This window comes from Nicotiana sylvestris, chromosome 7 (assembly GCF_000393655.2).
Source record: "Nicotiana sylvestris chromosome 7, ASM39365v2, whole genome shotgun sequence".
In the NCBI taxonomy this organism is placed as follows: Eukaryota; Viridiplantae; Streptophyta; class Magnoliopsida; order Solanales; family Solanaceae; genus Nicotiana; species Nicotiana sylvestris.
In genome coordinates, this window is record NC_091063.1 from 148157056 (window position 1) to 148172434 (window position 15379).

General features: G+C 38.8%; 1 protein-coding gene across 6 annotated transcripts; it reads right to left on the reverse strand.

The window, feature by feature from the left end:
- Positions 1 to 1038: 1038 nt before the first annotated feature.
- On the reverse strand, positions 1039 to 15155 carry LOC104222809 (ultraviolet-B receptor UVR8-like). 6 transcript variants are annotated; one of them, XM_009774111.2, is made up of 11 exons: positions 14814 to 15155; positions 4696 to 4769; positions 4520 to 4601; positions 4225 to 4356; positions 3884 to 4117; positions 3473 to 3712; positions 3142 to 3185; positions 2583 to 2771; positions 2123 to 2213; positions 1535 to 1578; positions 1039 to 1460 (listed from the first exon to the last, which is right to left on the reverse strand). In XM_009774111.2, the coding sequence occupies exons 1-11, from the start codon at positions 15037 to 15039 to the stop codon at positions 1338 to 1340; spliced, it is 1479 nt and encodes a 492-aa protein (XP_009772413.1). In that variant the 5' UTR covers positions 15040 to 15155; the 3' UTR covers positions 1039 to 1337. The 6 variants fall into 6 exon arrangements, with proteins under 6 accessions (XP_009772413.1, XP_009772411.1, XP_009772412.1 ...); XM_009774109.2 differs by having other exon boundaries at positions 4520 to 4604; XM_009774110.2 differs by having other exon boundaries at positions 4696 to 4772.
- Positions 15156 to 15379: the final 224 nt, after the last annotated feature.

Sequence of the window (15379 nt, forward strand, 5' to 3'; positions counted from 1 at the left end):
TCAAGGAATTCAATAAAATTCATCTAACAACTTAACTACAATTCAGCAACTCTGAAACATAAATTACAATAAGAAGTTCAACAAATTCCCAACAACACCTTAACTACTAAATTTTATCTACTGAATTCAACAATTCAGAAATGTAACCAAAAACAATAAAACATCTACTAATCCAGTAACAAGAATTCAATTCTAGCTCTGTGACCCAGTCAAATACTTCTAGAGAACAAACATAAAAAGGAGATCAATTCGCAACTCTAAGTGAAAGTAGTAAGAAGAACTAAATAGTGACTTTAATTAGGAAAGAAAAGGAGAAAGTATCTGAGAAGGAAAGGAAAAGAAGGATTCAGATTGAAATTTAGAGAGAGAAAGAACGAAGACCACAATAGAGTGAACATACCATTTTTCCTACAATTTTTCTCAATCAAATTTTAGTTATACAATTCTTCTTTGAGTGAACCTAAGCCTTCCGATAGAATTAATCAGGACCCTCCATGTCACCTAACTATCATTTGAATAACTCTCGTTTTCTATTGATCCTTTCACTTAATTAATAGCTAAACGACGTCGTCCACTCCTTAATGAACTCACGCCCAGTTTATTACACGACAGTGGAGGAAGATAGGGGGTAAGAGAGCTTGAGGGGGAGGGGGAGGGGAGGGGGAGGGGGGTGAGGCAGAGAAAGAGGAGTACATTAGTTTTTATAAAATAAAAAATTTTGAGAATTTTTAATGGGTAATGCATTAATAATAATTAAAAAAGAGCATCACCAATTTTGAAAACTGAGTTGCAAAAGGCTCTTCTAATTCAGCACCCCTATGCAGCTTTAAATGCTTCTCTTCGACCCAGTCATCGCCTTCTCCTGCAGCCACGTTGAAGCGTTACATGATTCTTCAGATCGCCACATTTTTCTTTAACATGCTAAGATAATCATCCACATTATCTATGACTCTAGAAAAATTACACCTGTCTAAGATATATTGTCCAAGGTAGTATAATTGTTTAAACATGCGACTTGAGAATAGGTCACACCAGGTCTATACCGAAAGAGGATAAAGAGCTTCATAAAATAAGTCTGTTGAAACTATGAAATACATCAGATTTAAACTCGAAGAGAATAGGTTCAGTTAAATATATGCTACATTCAACATACTGTACATTGGTTCAACAAATACTGCAACTCTAAAAAAATTGTCTCCAAATGTCTCTGGAATCCTTAAAGTGGACCTGAGACTTATGATAGATCCAGGTGACCACATGCCACTCCCTGATCTTGTGCAAATTCACTGTCAGTGGGTTACTTAAACAACAGAAGTTCTCTCCAAATACTGGGCAGATCACTGATGGCTTTGAGCAAGTAATAGTGTGTGCCACCACCCACACGCTACATTTTTTGGTGTACAATCATCGATGGGTACTTCACAAGGATTGTTACGGTCAATTGTATCACTTAGGCCAAGCTGGAATGAAAAGCAAAAGGTTAGATTGAATACTCATCGTAAATTTTTTTAAAGAACAATAATCTCTCACATACCTGACCATACTTGTTCCATCCCCAGCTATACACTTTGCTATCCTCTAAAGGTTAAAGCAAAAGGTATCTTTAGATACTAACATATAGCAAACGGATAATAGAGATATTAACGTGTTACCCTACTAGTGACAGTTTAGCAAATAGTAGACATATTATTGTTTTACTAGTAATAGTTTCACAATAAATAGACATATTTAAGTGCTAGTTGCTTCCTATTGTTTAATTCCTACCGCAGCTGATCGATTTAACACACATTTGATAATGATCAACAGCAAAAAAGGTGTACCACATGGGCAAGACACAAGTATATTCAAACTCACCATCAAAAGTATACTTTGCTACTCATAAAATTCCAAAGATTCAGATATATATTTGGACAAGACCAGCTAGTCATAGTTATGTAAACAATTGCATGTACTGAATAATATCTCCACCACAGATCACCACAAATGGAATAGGTGTGTGAGATCAAACTAAGTGAACTAAAGTTGTCCTCTATGAAAAAAAAAAGAAAAAAAAAGAACTCAGGTTGTCCAGTGGATTAGAGGCCGAAATGCACTTCATCTTCTTGATAGTCTCGACACTTACCTGTCATTATGGCACTATGACGAGCTCCACAAGACACTACTTTGACATTCTTGTTTTCCAGTATTGAGTCATCCACAAGCCTAGGTGATGTCTGTAACAGAAATCTCCTGTTGAGTTTCTAGAGCCCTCAAACAATAAGGTTTAGAATAATGCAGCTGCAAAACTGCCAATATATAAGGAATTATATGGTCTAACTAATTGGCTGTCAGAAATTGACAATAATCTCTTATCCCTCAAGTGCTAGGTATATTTAAAGCCACCACTTCTGGTTGAAAGTTTCTGGACTGTGATTTCAACAAATCCTACTTCTTGGCACATCTCATGGTACGACTAGCCAAACTCTTAGATGACATCATAATTCAGCCTCAACTAGATATTACTATTGGACATTGAAACTGTTGAGTCCACAAACAAGAGTTTATTAGAAAGACACGAAACAAGTGATAAATCTTGGACGCACCTCTGCATGGTCCGCGCCTGTACCTAGACCCAATTGGCCAAACTGATTTCCCCCAAAAGTATACACACGGCCATGATCACATAAGCACACAGAATGCCATAGTCCACCTGCCACGGCTTCTATTCTAGTGTTCAATAGAGAAGAGACACAAGTTGGCCTCAGCACGTCATTTGTATTACCTAGTCCACACTGAATACAACGAATGAGACTAGAGGACTTATAAAGAAAAGCAGTGAACACTGAACCAGGCACACCAAGTTGATATTGCAGGTGTATATTTTTTGGTGTTTCAGATCAATTTCTTACAAGATACAACAAGATTACAATTGTCTGCTTTTTGAAAAAAAACAATATTAAGTGGTGGACATTCTATTCCGGCAACAAAACATATATCGACAACGCTATAAGCAAGATGCGACCTGGCTATGATATTTCCTTGCTCAAGATTAATCAATCTTATTAATTTTGAAATTGTAGAGAATAGCATGTGAAGAGTTCTTTTATGGATAAGAGGACAAGACATGCATCGCATTTGAAGTGTGATGATATAAACACTCACTTGCCCATACAATCCCCAGCCAAATGTAAGCAGCACCCCAGCATCTGACAATTGAAACAAATACCCAGGTGAGCAGAAAGATAATCGAGGATGAAGTATCATTTTTAACTTCAAGGAGCAAAAAGTAAAGACAATGATTTGAGATGGAGTCTGACTTTGTTGTAAACGGAGTAACTCAAAGCCATTCAAACTTGAAAAACTTAAACATATTTCCAGAAACATTCTTCTTTTCTTCTCACAATGTGAAACTTAAATTTGAAAAGTGTCCTTATTAAAAGATATTGTACTCTATGTGGTCAGCAGAAGTACTAAAACTGAACTCAGTGCTAACCTGTGATTACTGCACTATGCCGGCCACCACAAGCAATTCTCTTTATGTAGCTCCCCAAAGCTTTACGTGTCTCACTCCCTGGGGTAATGCTTCCTTGAGGACTCCGAAGACTCCGGTCTGCTCCATGTGAAGACATATCCAGACATGGTATAAGATGAGGAGTAGCCACTATTTTAATCCTGGAGCCTAAACCAAGCTGCCCTTCACCTCCATAGCCCCAACCCCATACCTGTCCCACATCTAAATCCGGCAAAAATATGATGCATCAGGTGTCTTGCTTTATATTAAAGTTCTTCCATATCTTCGTACTTCATAAGACCTACAAAACTATATGGCGTAACCACAAAGCAACCGACTTCACTTCCAAAATGACAGCAACACACTACAACCTGCATGGAGGAGTGAAGTTACCTGACAATGCTAATGTGTGGCGCCCTCCTGCAGCAACTGAGGTTATCTTCACCCCAGGATCCAGTTCTACAATACAAGGTGGTGCAGAAAGGGATTCGTCAGCAGGTGGTGGGCTTTCAAGTTCTTGTTTAGCTGTCACTGTTCTTCTCCTCTTTGCAGTTTCTTCAGCTTTTTTATTATCTTGGTGAGCGACTGAACTAGCAGTTAACTTGGAGCCTTGAGACTGAGGGCTCTCTGCAAAAATTAGTCTTTGTAGTATTAGTTAACTCTCCAGAGATAAGCATGCAGATGAACTTACCAAAATCTTAACTGGTTCAAATTGGAAACCGAACTTCCATTACCTTGCTCAGTTAATACTGAACTTTCTTTCCGAAAAGAATCCCCTTCAACACTTCCTCCAGCAGCGAAATTTGCAACAAGCTTGGAAGAAGGCACGCATTCTTTCCAGCCCCATGTGTATACATCATTCTTTTCTGTACAGAAATATAAATATATTATAACCATATGTCTCCATTATCTTTCTTATGGTTTGAAGTAGAAAAAAAGAAAAGAGATTGAGAAGGTTCCTGCAAATAACGTTCTGAATTAGCTGAAGGGTGACTGACAGCTCAGAAAGACTGGCAAACAGTATATCACCTGTAACAGATACAATATGCGCCCAACCAGCTGCAGCTTTCACGACTGGATCATCAGTTGGAATCGGAAATGGCTCTGGAGTCTCCTTGATAAATGCAGTCAGGAAAGAAGATAGCAACATCAATTTTAAGTGATCTATATAAACGAGTCCACACAAGAAAGATTTGCCACAATACCCCATGTTTTCCTGAAGTCAAGTAGCTTTGGCCTTGATCATCTGCAGAACCCCACGTGATAAGTTTTCCAGACCCTGCTGCCATTTCATCGTACCGTTAGAATTATGTATAGGTATGCTTAATCCCACATTGAAATAGGAGTAGTATGTATTGTGTAGAGTATAATTAAAAATAGGGATCCTTGTGTTATATTATGTACATCAATAATATAGTTTTCCCCTGCTATTTATCACAAATAATACATAGTTAAACCACATAAAATCAACGGCCGCGGAGCTATCGTCATTTTCAAGAAGGAAATCACTGAGAAGATGTGGAAAAAGAAATGAGATTGGAATGGATGGAGAGATCCAGTGTGGAATCTTTCATTTTTTATTCTCAAGATGATGTCCTCTGCGCCATGTTAAATATACCAAAACAGTGACTAATGGAGGCTGGAAAATCAATCAAGGCTCTGTAACTCAAACATAATTTATAGTGTTCATGATGGAACACTAATCTCAAAGCACAAGGATTAGTTGTTTTCCCTTGGTAGGTGCAATTCCAACTGTCTAGTATAGCTTGTGTAGATTCATAGACAGCTTACAAAGAAGCATCTCTCTCTTCTAACAAGCAACAATGCTCTGCTGAGTTGTGCTTATGTGAACTGCAATTCTTATCTTATGAAAGTAGACATTGATGACACAAAGCACAAGGATTAGTTGGTTAGATGCAATTCCGACTGTCTTATTTGGTATTATAACTAGTATCTCTTCATCTACACCTTGAACAAAAATGCATCTCTTTTCTATTGATCAAAAATGTTTCTTTAACAAAAATGCATCTCTTCACAAAAATGCATCTCTCTTCAATTTTTACCTCCATTATTTTGCTAGCATTCCTTATCACATACTTATTGTAATACAGCATGCACAACAGTAACTGATTGGGAGGGTGATCAGATGTCATGATGTATACATGTCATAATCATGACGTATACATTAGAATTATTATGTATCAATGACATTTGGGTGCCAAGACGAGTCACCAAGACTTACAAGCTCACTTATGTTTTGAACAGTCTTCAAAGTTCAAATGATGCTATGCACTTATATGAAGCATTACATTGAAAATGCGAAATTTTCTTTAAAAAACTTGATTCAACTTTTAGAGGTGGTTTATTTGACAAACTGAATTTTATACTTTCCCTATGCTTTTATGTCATACAGATTCTGTCAGCCTCGAACACCAGAGTTGAGCACCACATCCATAGTTTCAGCGGTAATCCCCATACTTGACCCATTGTGGCACCTTCTGTTCTTCCTTTCTTTGGCATTATGGGGTTATGTTCTGTCTCAAATTCATATTACTGTAGTTTTAAGAAGCTCCATGACCACTTGCAGGTAGATATTAGTTTTGGAATTTACACATATACGCCTCATGATGACACCTCTCTTGACATGGCGAAGAGGGTGTCTGGCTAAGCTTATAAGCGGGTCAAACTAGCTTAAAAGTACATTTTGATTTATCTATCAAAAACAACCAAAAGCTATTATTTGGTCACCCCAACATAATGCTTTTCCGCTTATAAGCACTTTTGGTTTGACGGTAATTTTTACTATTTTATCCTTACAAAACAACAACAACAATAACTAGGCGTCAGCCCCAAACAAGTTGGCGTCGTTTATATGAATCCTCGCTTCTAAGCTCAACTCATATAATCATTGAAGATGTTGGTTTATGTTTAGTCAACAATGGCATGCCAATTGGAAGAGTTGGTGGAAAGAGTTGGTGTGAATGCTAGGAGGAAGCTTCCTCCTTTAATGTCACCCATGACATCAAGAGGAGGTAGTTTGATGTCACCAATGACATCAAGAGGAGGTCTTTACCTCTATAAATAGATGCACTCCTTCATTTGTAGAAATCATCCCAAAAATAATACAACACATTGTAGTGAGTAGAGAGTTAAGAGAGAAATTCTCTTAAGTGTAATTGGGAACTCTCCCCTTCTTTTGTTAATATTAAAAAGGCAACTGTTCTCTGGTGGACGTAGGATTATTTTGATCTGAACCACGTTAAATCTTGTGTTCTTTCTTTTACGTTTCCGCTAACAATTGGTATCAGAGCAACAAGATTCTTTAACGATCCAAGGAGGAAGAACAAGCAAAGATGAGTTCCATGAAGTTTGAAATTGATAGATTCAGTGGACGCAACAACTTCAATATCTGGAAGATCCAGATGATGGCGTTACTGCGGAGGGAAGGTTCAATCCATGCTATTGACGGAAAGTATCCTAAGGATATATCAACTCCCGACAAGGAGAAGATTGAAGGGGATGCATTGAGTGCAATCCAACTATCCCTTGCACCTAACGTGCTTTGTGAAGTGAGTACGGGTACCGAAGAGACGGCCAAACAGTTATGGGAAAAGCTAGAAGGGCTATACCAAGACCGATCAGTGACAACAAGGATGTTGTTACAACGGCGTCTTCACACATTTAAGATGGGGTCAGGTACTTCGTTACAAGATCATTTAGATGCGTTCAATAAACTTGTCATGGACTTACAGATTGCAGGAATTAAAAAGGGAGGAGGAGACGCTTGCATGTGCTTTGCTATTTTCATTGACTTCAGGATATCGTGATATTGAGAATTCAATGATGTATAGCAAGGAGCCTATCAAGCTTGAGCAAGTGCGGCAGGCACTTAACTCTAGTGATGTGCGGAGGCACATTGAAGGAGATAGAGATGACCAGGCAAGTGGGCTCTTTGTGAGAGGCCGGACTAGCAAACAGGGAAAGAGCAGATCAAAGCACAGATCAAAGTCTCGTGTGAACAAGAAGCATACAGAGTGTTGGGGTTGTGGCAAGAAGGGGCACTTTGAACGAGACTGCCCAATGTCAAAGTCCAAGGAAAAGGCGAGTGCATCCACAGTTGAACAGGTACATGATTTTGATAATGATTATGTACTAACAACATCGTGTAATAATAATAGTAGTTATGGAAACAAATGGGTGTTAGACTCTGCTTGCACTCTGCATATGACGTTCCGAAAAGACTGGTTTAGCAGCTATGAGAAAAGTGGAGGAACCGTAGTAATGGGCAATAATGCAACTTGTGCAATAGTTGGCATTGGCTCAGTTCGGGTTCGCTGCCATGATGGAGTCGTGAGGACTATTACACAAGTCCGTCATGTTCCTGATCTGAAGAAGAATTTGATCTCCCTGAGTACTCTGGATGAACAAGGCTACAGGTACATGAGCGAAGCAGGAACTATAAAGGTGACTAAAGGTTCTTTAGTCATGCTGAAAGGCAAGCTGGAGAACGGCCTTTACACATTGGCCGGAAGCACCATTGTTGGCTCTGCAAATGCATCTACAGTGCAGTTATCTAATGATGACAAGGCAAGACTATGGCACATGAGACTGGGTCATATGAGCGCACGTGGACTGGAGATGTTGAGCAATCGTAACCTTTTGGAAGGTGAGAAGATCAGCACACTTGACTTCTGTGAGCACTGCGTTCTAGGGAAGCAAAAGAAGGTCAGCTTCAGCACTGGCAAACACAAGACAAGAGGAGTGCTAGACTACATCCATTCAGATTTATGGGGTCCCTCTAAACTTCCATCGAAGGGCAAAAAGAGGTATCTTCTCACTTTTATTGATGATTTCTCACGAAAGGTTTGGGTGCATTTTTTGAAGGCAAAAAGTGATGCTTTTGAAGCATTTAAAGAGTGGAAGATTTTGGTTGAAAATCAAATGGAGCGGAAAATCAAGTATCTTCGCACAGACAATGGCTTGGAGTTTTGCAATGAAGAGTTTAATGAATTCTGCAAGGTTCATGGGATCTCAAGACATAGGACTGTCAGGCATACCCCACAGCAGAATGGAGTTGCCGAGAGAATGAACAGAACTCTTCTTGAAAAGGCTCGTTGTATGCTCCTACAAGCCAAAATGTCCAAAGTATTTTGGGCTGAAGCAGTTCACACTGCTGCTCATATTGTCAATCGATCTCCAGCATCGGCAATTGACTTTAAGACTCCGAATGAGGTATGGTCAGGTGAACCCTCTAACTATTCATACTTACGAGTATTTGGGTGTCCAGCTTATTATCACGTTAATGAAGGAAAGCTTGAACCAAGGGCTAAGAAGGCCATATTCGTAGGGTATGTGGATGGAGTAAAAGGGTACAAACTTTGGTGTTTGTCTTTACTCAAATTTATAGTTAGTAGAGATGTCACCTTTGATGAATCCTCTATACTTGATCCCCGTAAAGTTTCCGTGGAGTTTTCAGGAAACAAGAACGACGAGCAGGTGGAGCTTCCGGTGGAGCTTGCCAAGGAAAAGGATCAAGAGACTCAGGTTAAAGATGAGTCAGAAGATGTAGACCTTGAAGAACTTGGCTGTCAATGAACCATACACAATTGCAAAGGGGAGGGAGAAGAGGCAGACACGAGAACCGGAACGCCTTATAGATCAAGCAAACTTGATTGCATATGCGTTCGTAGCTGCACAAGAAGAGATTAAGGATCTGGAGCCCTCCTCGTATATTGAAGCAACTTCTTGCAAGGATGTTGTACAATGGCGGTTAGCCATGACTGAAGAGATGGAGTCTCTTCACAAGAATCAGACATGGGTCTTAGTGAAAAGACAAAAGGGGAAGAGGACAGTTGGATGCAAGTGGGTCTACCGAAAGAAAGAGGGAATTCCTGAAGTGGAAGATGCTAGGTTCAAGGCGAGATTGGTTGCAAAAGGATTCAGTCAGAAGGAGGGAATTGACTACAATGAGATTTTCTCTCCAGTCGTGAAGCATAGCTCAATTCGCGTGCTACTAGCATTGGTTGCCCAATTTGACTTGGAGCTTCAACAGCTTGATGTCAAAACTGCTTTCTTACACGGTGATCTAGAAGAGACAATCTATATGGATCAGCCTGAAGGTTTCCTAGCTGAGGGAAAAGAAGATCACGTATGCCAACTAAAGAAGTTTTTGTATGGTTTGAAGCAATCCGCTAGACAGTGGTACAAGAGGTTTGATGCATTCATGACTACACATGAATTCTCAAAAAGTGCATTTGATAGCTAGATAAATGCTTTGAAGAAACTGTTGAGTAAGGAATTTGACATGAAGGATTTAGGAGCTGCAAAGAAAATCCTTGGTATGGAGATTTCAAGAGAAGACGGTGTTGTACATCTTTCTCAGAAGAGGTATATTGAAAGGGTTCTCAAGAGATTCAATATGCATACGTGCAAGCCTGTAAGTACACCATTAGCTCCTCATTTTAAACTTTCAGAGTTACAAATGCCTCAGTCCGAGGATGAGGTGGAGCATATGTCAAAGATTCCTTATGCCAGTGCAGTTGGTAGCATTATGTATGCTATGGTATGCACACGTCCAGATATTGCTCAATCTGTAAGTGTGGTAAGTAGATACATGTCCAGCCCAGGAAAGAGGCATTGGGAAGCTGTCAAGTGGATATTGAGATATCTCAAAGGAGCTTCTGGTGTTGGTCTGACCTTTCGAAAAAGTGGTGGAGGTATTTCAATTCTCGGTTATGTAGATTCTGACTATGCAGGAGATCTTGACAGAAGAAGGTCCACAACTGGATACATCTTTACCCTCGTTGGCAGTGCCGTCAGTTGGAAGTCGACTTTGCAGTCGATTGTCGCTTTGTCTACGACAGAAGCAGAATACATGGCAGCAGCGGAGGCGGTAAAGGAAGCTATCTGGTTGAAAAGTTTAGTAGCGGAATTGAGTTTGGTTCAGCTGGAATCAACTCTTAGATGTGATAGTCAGAGTGCTATTCATCTAATGAAAAATCAGAGATTTCATGAGCGCACTAAACACATTGATGTCAGATTTCATTTTATTCGAGATGTTGTTGAAGAGGGAACTATCAAGGTCGTGAAGGTTATCACAGACGATAATGCTGCAGATATGTTGACCAAGATAGTCCCACTCGCTAAGTTTGCACACTGCAAGGACTTGGCGGGGGTGTGCATCAACTGATGCAACTCCGAAGAGAACAGTTGTTAGGTGGAGGTGGTATGTTCAACAATGGTTTGATTCTTCTTGTTTCTTACAACGGGGTTGCCCAGTAAGCTTAGAAGTTTTGGCCAGAGTTGTTCACACGCACGCTTGAAACGCAAACCAAGGTGGAGATTGAAGGTGTTGGTTTATGTTTAGTCAACAATGACATGCCAATTGGAAGAGTTGGTGGAAAGAGTTGGTGTGGATGCTGGGAGGAAGCTTCCTCCTTTGATGTCACCCATGACATCAAGAGGAGGTAGTTTGATGTCACCAATGACATCAAGAGGAGGTCTTTACCTCTATAAATAGATGCACTCCTTCATTTGTAGAAATCATCCCAAAAATAATACAACACATTGTAGTGAGTAGAGAGTTAAGAGAGAAATTCTCTTAAGTGTAATTGGGAACTCTCCCCTTCCTTTGTTAATATTAAAAAGGCAACTGTTCTCTGGTGGACGTAGGATTATTTTGATCCGAACCACGTTAAATCTTGTGTTCTTTCTTTTACGTTTCCGCTAACAATCATCATACTAAATAAAATAAAAGTAAAAAAAAATATAAAATAATAATAATAATAATAATAATAATAGTAGAAATTCCCTACAAGTCTATACCCTATTCTCAATTAGTAGATATCACCTAGATTGATCTTTTTCTTCCATAATTGTATTCTATCTTTAGCAAAATTTGCAATGATGCTAAGGATTGGTAAGTCTCTCAAGACAATTATCGTCCATGTGATTTTAGGTCTATCCCATTCCCTTTAAACATCTTCATTCACCATTATTCCAATACAAACCGGTAGTGTCATCAAAAGCGCGCTTAAGCCCTGAAGCAAGGTTCAAAACATATTGAGCACTTCGCCTCGCTCAATGGGCACTTCAGTGCTGTCATTAAGGCTCTAAGACATACCTTTCCTTGCCAATGAGCGTAATCTTGAAGAGGCGACAATCAACAATTGATATTTCACATTATTGTAATTTTCTTCAATTTCTTTGTCCATATATTTGGTATTCATGCTTATAGATATTAGTCTTGGACTACACATACATATTTATCGTTTTTCTCCATTTGCGCCTTTCTTCATTAAAGCCTACACTTTATTTGCGCTTTGCACTTAAAGCCCCAATAGACCTTAGAGCTTTTTTACGTTTTTAACCTTTGATAACACTGCGAACTGGTGCATTTATAAATTGACGCAAGATATGACTAAACCATCTCAAGCGGCCTTTTCTAATTCGATCCTGAATGCATCCTGCTTGCACCTTCTGGCAACTGTGGTCATTCTTAATCTTATCTAATCTTTTTATGATTACATATTTATCTAATCATTCGCATCTCTGCAACACTCATATTGTGAATATGCTAAACTTTAGAGGCCCAACATTCGCTACCATATATCATGGTCGGTCTTATAGCTATTCTATAGAGCGTTCTTTCATCACATGACACCCTAATAGCACTTTTGCATTTCAACCATTTGATTTTAATCCTACGAACATCTTCATCATCATTCCCTTCTCTTGAAACAATGAATCTAGATATCCAAATTGTTTGCATTTTGGGACAGCAAACCCTTCTAGTCTCACCTTAACTTCGCTCTTCTTATGCTGACTAAACTTGCAATGCATGTATTCAGTCTTACTTTTACTTATTCTAAAACTCTTACTTAGTAAGGTACTTCTATGTAGTTCAAGCTTTTGGTTGACACTCTCACTAGTTTCATCAATTGACACAATATCATCCGTAAATAGAAAACACTATGGTTCTCATCTTGTGTTATGTTGATTAGCTCATCCGTAGCTTGGGTAAAAAATAGGGGCTCCATGTCGATCCTTAATGTAGACCCACAGGTATGAGAAACTCCTTTGTATCTCGTATTATGGTTCACGCACGACCCCTTTATACATATCCTTTATGACATGTATATATTTAATATGAATTGTTTTCTTCATTACCCACCAAAGGACCTTTCGTGATACTCTACTATATGTTTCATCTAAATCAATGAACACCATATTTTGTCCTTCATATTATTTTTTAATTGTCAAAATATCATTTCCAACATTATTAGGGATTGAGGCATAGTTGTTGTTGTCTCAAAATATCTTTCCCGAAACAAAGTTCCCAACTTCCTCTCCCCTCTATATTTGTCATTCCTCATATTTCTTACAAATATTCTTTTAAATTTTGTAATTCTTTGTAAAAATTTCAAGCGTATTTTAGTCGTTTTTGAAAGAAAAAAAAGTTTATCCGCACTTTTTACCACATATCAACGGCTTATTACCTGTTTCAACACCTCTGTCCAAACATTTACGCTGTTTATTTATAAAATAAATTTCAGAACTTAAACTTATCACTTATTTATAATCAGCTAGCCAAAAAATGCTCTTAGCCTATGGGCTATAATTGTGGTTAAAACTTTGTTATTTGCATGATGGTACGGAGCAGTCTAGAGCCCCTTTGGATGTGTATATGGTTAGGAGCATTACAAGCAAGAGCCCCTCTGCATGATGGCGCAGGGCAACCTAGAGCCCCTTTGCCAAGTGCCCTTGCATGCTTTTATGGATTCACTCAATAGATGTCGGCCCCGTTGGGAGACAATTAGAGCTTTCAATTCTCGGTCAAGGTAGAGAATTAACCTAAAGTTTGCACTATTCATCTAGATGTAGGAACAATCTAACTGTGTAAGCTAAATTAGCCATGGTATATGGTTAGGAGGTATTACAAGAATAATGGTTTCTAGAATTCATAGAACAAATTGTCTTCTACTTATAAGATAATCAACCACATGACCAACACTATGGCATCTACGTAAGGGCTGAAGGAAGATTCAAAACTCACTCCAACAACCAAGCTTGCATAGAACACGGCGTGCGAGAAGTCATGAGGTGAGATTTATTTAAGATCAAATAAAGGGACAACAACTCATACCTCAACCAATATGAAATTGGCACCCACCTACCTACGTGTGGATGACTAAAACGTGTAAAAAAATAAAATAGGGCTCAACATTAGGTAAACCAAAAATAAAAGATGAGTCTAACTTTGCTACCATATTAAAAAATGAACCTTTAACCTAACTCAACCACAAATTTAACCAAGACTATATAATTAGACAACCGCTTATGCCCACAACTCATACCCTCAACCATGAGCAAAGGTCCCCTAACTACAAATAGAAAAAGATATAGAGGTATGTGTCATACACCAGAAGGACTAAGAAGCTGACCAAACGACGAGATAGGGTCCCGTTGAATTACCCGGTAAACCCTGCCATAAGGGCCATTTTCTACCTCTAACACATGGATACCAAGCTCCTTTCATTAAGATTTTAGGACTCTTAGGCGATGTTGCTCGGACTCTCCAAAAAATTAACGTGGAATGCATGTCGGATCATCAAAAAGTAGTTCATTTTTGGAGGATCCAATACGGTTAAGACAATATTTTAGAAAAGTTCGAGCAACATAGCTCCTATGTCTAACTTCAAAGATGTATTTATTGTCATATTGAAAAAATATTTGAATTTGGCAAGAACCTATTAAAAAACCTATACTAATATCGGGGAATCGGCCAAGTATATATTACTTCTATTTAGGGGTTCTACAGCACCTAGTAGGTATGGACCAAACCATGTATTTGTGTTAGGATCAAACCCTACATTTATGTTAAAAAATCCACTTAATATGTATAAATAATTTATCTAGTACTCAATAAGCTACCTTTTCTAGAACTCAGAACCCATAAACTTAACTCTATCGAAGCCTCATACCTCAACTAATGTGACGCTGTTACAAATAAAAATGAAGGCACACATAGGATTAGGCAGGCGTCTACCTAATCGTCACATTTAGCTATTCCAAATTAACTTTCTTTTATTGATTCACTACATTAATACGAGGAAAAATTCACGTCTAACTTGCTAAGATCTAAGTCAAACTTGCTACAAACGTTCATAGTCGCAGATCTCACTATATGAATATCAATGAAAAGCTTGCCACACAAAGCTAGAAGAAGTAAGAGATCTACTTTTTCTAATTCATAAATCCGTAAACATAGAGAAAAATTCGCCTAGGAACACAAATTCGTAGAAAAAAAAAATACGTATATAACCTGAAATGGCCATGGCGAAACCACAACCTCCACCACAAACATCCTTCCACGATTGAACATCAATGCCGGTCTCTGGCGACTGAACAGACACCGGAGAAGTTAACGGCGACTTATGAGTCAATACTCCGGGAAGATATCCCCACATTAACACCTTATACCTCTTCTCCTCATCATTCTCTTCCTCCATTTTCTCCTCTTCCTTTTCTCTTTCACCATTTCCGTTCATTGCTTCGGAAAATCGAAGCAATATTCTCTGTAAAAATTTTGGTTCCAGAAACAACTGGAAGCTACTAGAAGATGAAGTTTTAAAAAATTGAATTAATCGAGGTGGTGGAAATAAAATAATGCAAAAAATCGGGGGCGTATCATTAACAGGTTAATTCATAGTGCCACATCGGATCTTATTGGTCCCAGAAGGACACGTGTTCGATGGTGGAGGCTCTTCTGTTGTAAGCCACGAATTCATTAGAAGTTTCTGGAAATATAGGGGGTTAATACCTACCCCAGCTATAACCGTCCCTCGCGTGCGTGCCACGTGATGTGTTTTTTAACTGAACTGACGTGGC